The following is a 1,665-nucleotide window of genomic DNA, read 5'->3' as shown; positions in this document are numbered from 1 at the left end:
TGAAGATGTATACACAAAATCATATCAACTAAACCTAAGGAAAAATATAAGCGCTTGAGGTTACCGCTCTTAAGCTGGCTGTGTGGCCATGACTGTGGCCATCACAGTCTTCCATAAAGTTAGAAAGCTTGCAAGAAAACATCGCTGGATGTTCCAAAAATACACACTGTCCACATACTTTTGACCATGTAGTGTATAATGATATAGTACGTTTCTGGAAATTCAATGGCGGGACTATAATCAGATGAGGACGACTGTTTTTGGCTGTGAACCAAATACCTCATCATTGATTTGCAATATTGCCCACAATTGCATGATGCAAAAAACAGAGATATTGCAAAAACAGAGAAATTACAGGGCTACATACCTTATATAAACAATTAAGCAAAATGTGTGACAGGGCGGCATTGTCTGTTAAAATAGGAAGAAAGGTTCCTTCCCCAAACTGTTAATACAAGCCTAAACCATGAATAGGTCCCTAGTCCAAAAGTACAGGCGTGTACAGTGTACACAGATTTCTCCATTACATGTTGTTATACAGTAATGTGTGTCATATATTTGCAGGTGTGTTGGGCAGAGCCAGTTTCATTGGCTCTTCCCAGAACTACAGCACCCTCCTGCTGGAGGAGGGGGCCGGGCTGCTGTACGTGGGAGGCAGAGGGGCCCTGCATGCACTCAACACCTCCAACATCTCCACAACTGCAAACCTCACAGTGAGTGTCACGGTCAGATCGCCACAGTAATTGACAAAGAAACAGCCCAAACAAACCCCCGCTTCACAAGTTTTCTCCCATAAGTCTTAAAGGAGGACAAACTAATAATAGCCTTAAGCAGATTGAGCAAATCCCATTGTGTTCCTCCAATTTTATGGATGTAGGATTAAATACACCAGGCGTTTATTCAAGGGTTACTGAACAGAGTCAGAACTCAGTGTTGCAGCCAGAGAATTAAGTGAGCTGTCTTCTCTTTAATCGCTTCCTGTTTATCACATGCACACACTTGTTTTCTTCTCTTCATCTCCCCCTTCTCTGTCCATAGATCTTTCTATTTATCTATCTGTTTCCCTCTCTATTTATTGAGCTGAGTCATCCTTATTACCCCCTCCCCGTTGTTTGCAGATTGATTGGGATGCTTCTCCTGAACAGAAGAAGCAATGTCTCAACAAAGGGAGAAACAATCAGGTACACGGCTGCAGCTCGACTCTCACTTTTTCTTTTGATGAAAGTCTTTATTTACTGAGTAATTATAGGAGAACATGAATTAAACCATTTTGCTTTGTGATGTGTGGATTGCTTCTGACAACAACAAAGATGAAAAGTCCTTTCCATTGCTTCCTAATCCATTTTTTCCTAAAAAGAAAATCACACTCATTAATTGAATATTTGCATGAAATAGCCTATACATGAAGTGGATTGACTGGCCTATCTTCTCCAGTTCTTTCTTATTGTGGAGCCAGAAATAACCAGTTTTTCTCTGTTCCCTGCAGACAGAGTGCTACAATCACATCCGCTTTCTGCAGCGATTCAATGAGACTCACCTATACGTCTGTGGAACAAATGCCTTCAAACCTCTTTGTGCTTACATAGTAAGAGCGTGCGTGATTTCATTTTAGTGCAAGTATGAGTAGAAGGAAACAAAGGATTGGAAATGACTAATTGTCTTATC

General features: G+C 40.9%; 1 protein-coding gene across 1 annotated transcript in view; it reads left to right on the top strand.

Moving 5' to 3' along the window:
- Positions 1-1,665, top strand: part of sema4gb (sema domain, immunoglobulin domain (Ig), transmembrane domain (TM) and short cytoplasmic domain, (semaphorin) 4Gb) — a 41,186-nt gene that overhangs the window by 18,150 nt on the left and 21,371 nt on the right. The window contains exons 3-5 of the mRNA XM_032501734.1: positions 565-713; positions 1,119-1,181; positions 1,487-1,585. Of these exons, the coding sequence (XP_032357625.1) occupies positions 565-713; positions 1,119-1,181; positions 1,487-1,585 (311 nt within the window). The remainder of the gene's footprint in view (positions 1-564; positions 714-1,118; positions 1,182-1,486; positions 1,586-1,665) is intronic.

This window comes from Etheostoma spectabile, chromosome 21 (assembly GCF_008692095.1).
Source record: "Etheostoma spectabile isolate EspeVRDwgs_2016 chromosome 21, UIUC_Espe_1.0, whole genome shotgun sequence".
NCBI lineage: Eukaryota > Metazoa > Chordata > Actinopteri > Perciformes > Percidae > Etheostoma > Etheostoma spectabile.
Note: the sequence above shows the minus strand (reverse complement) of the source record. Positions and strands in the feature narration are given on the sequence as shown.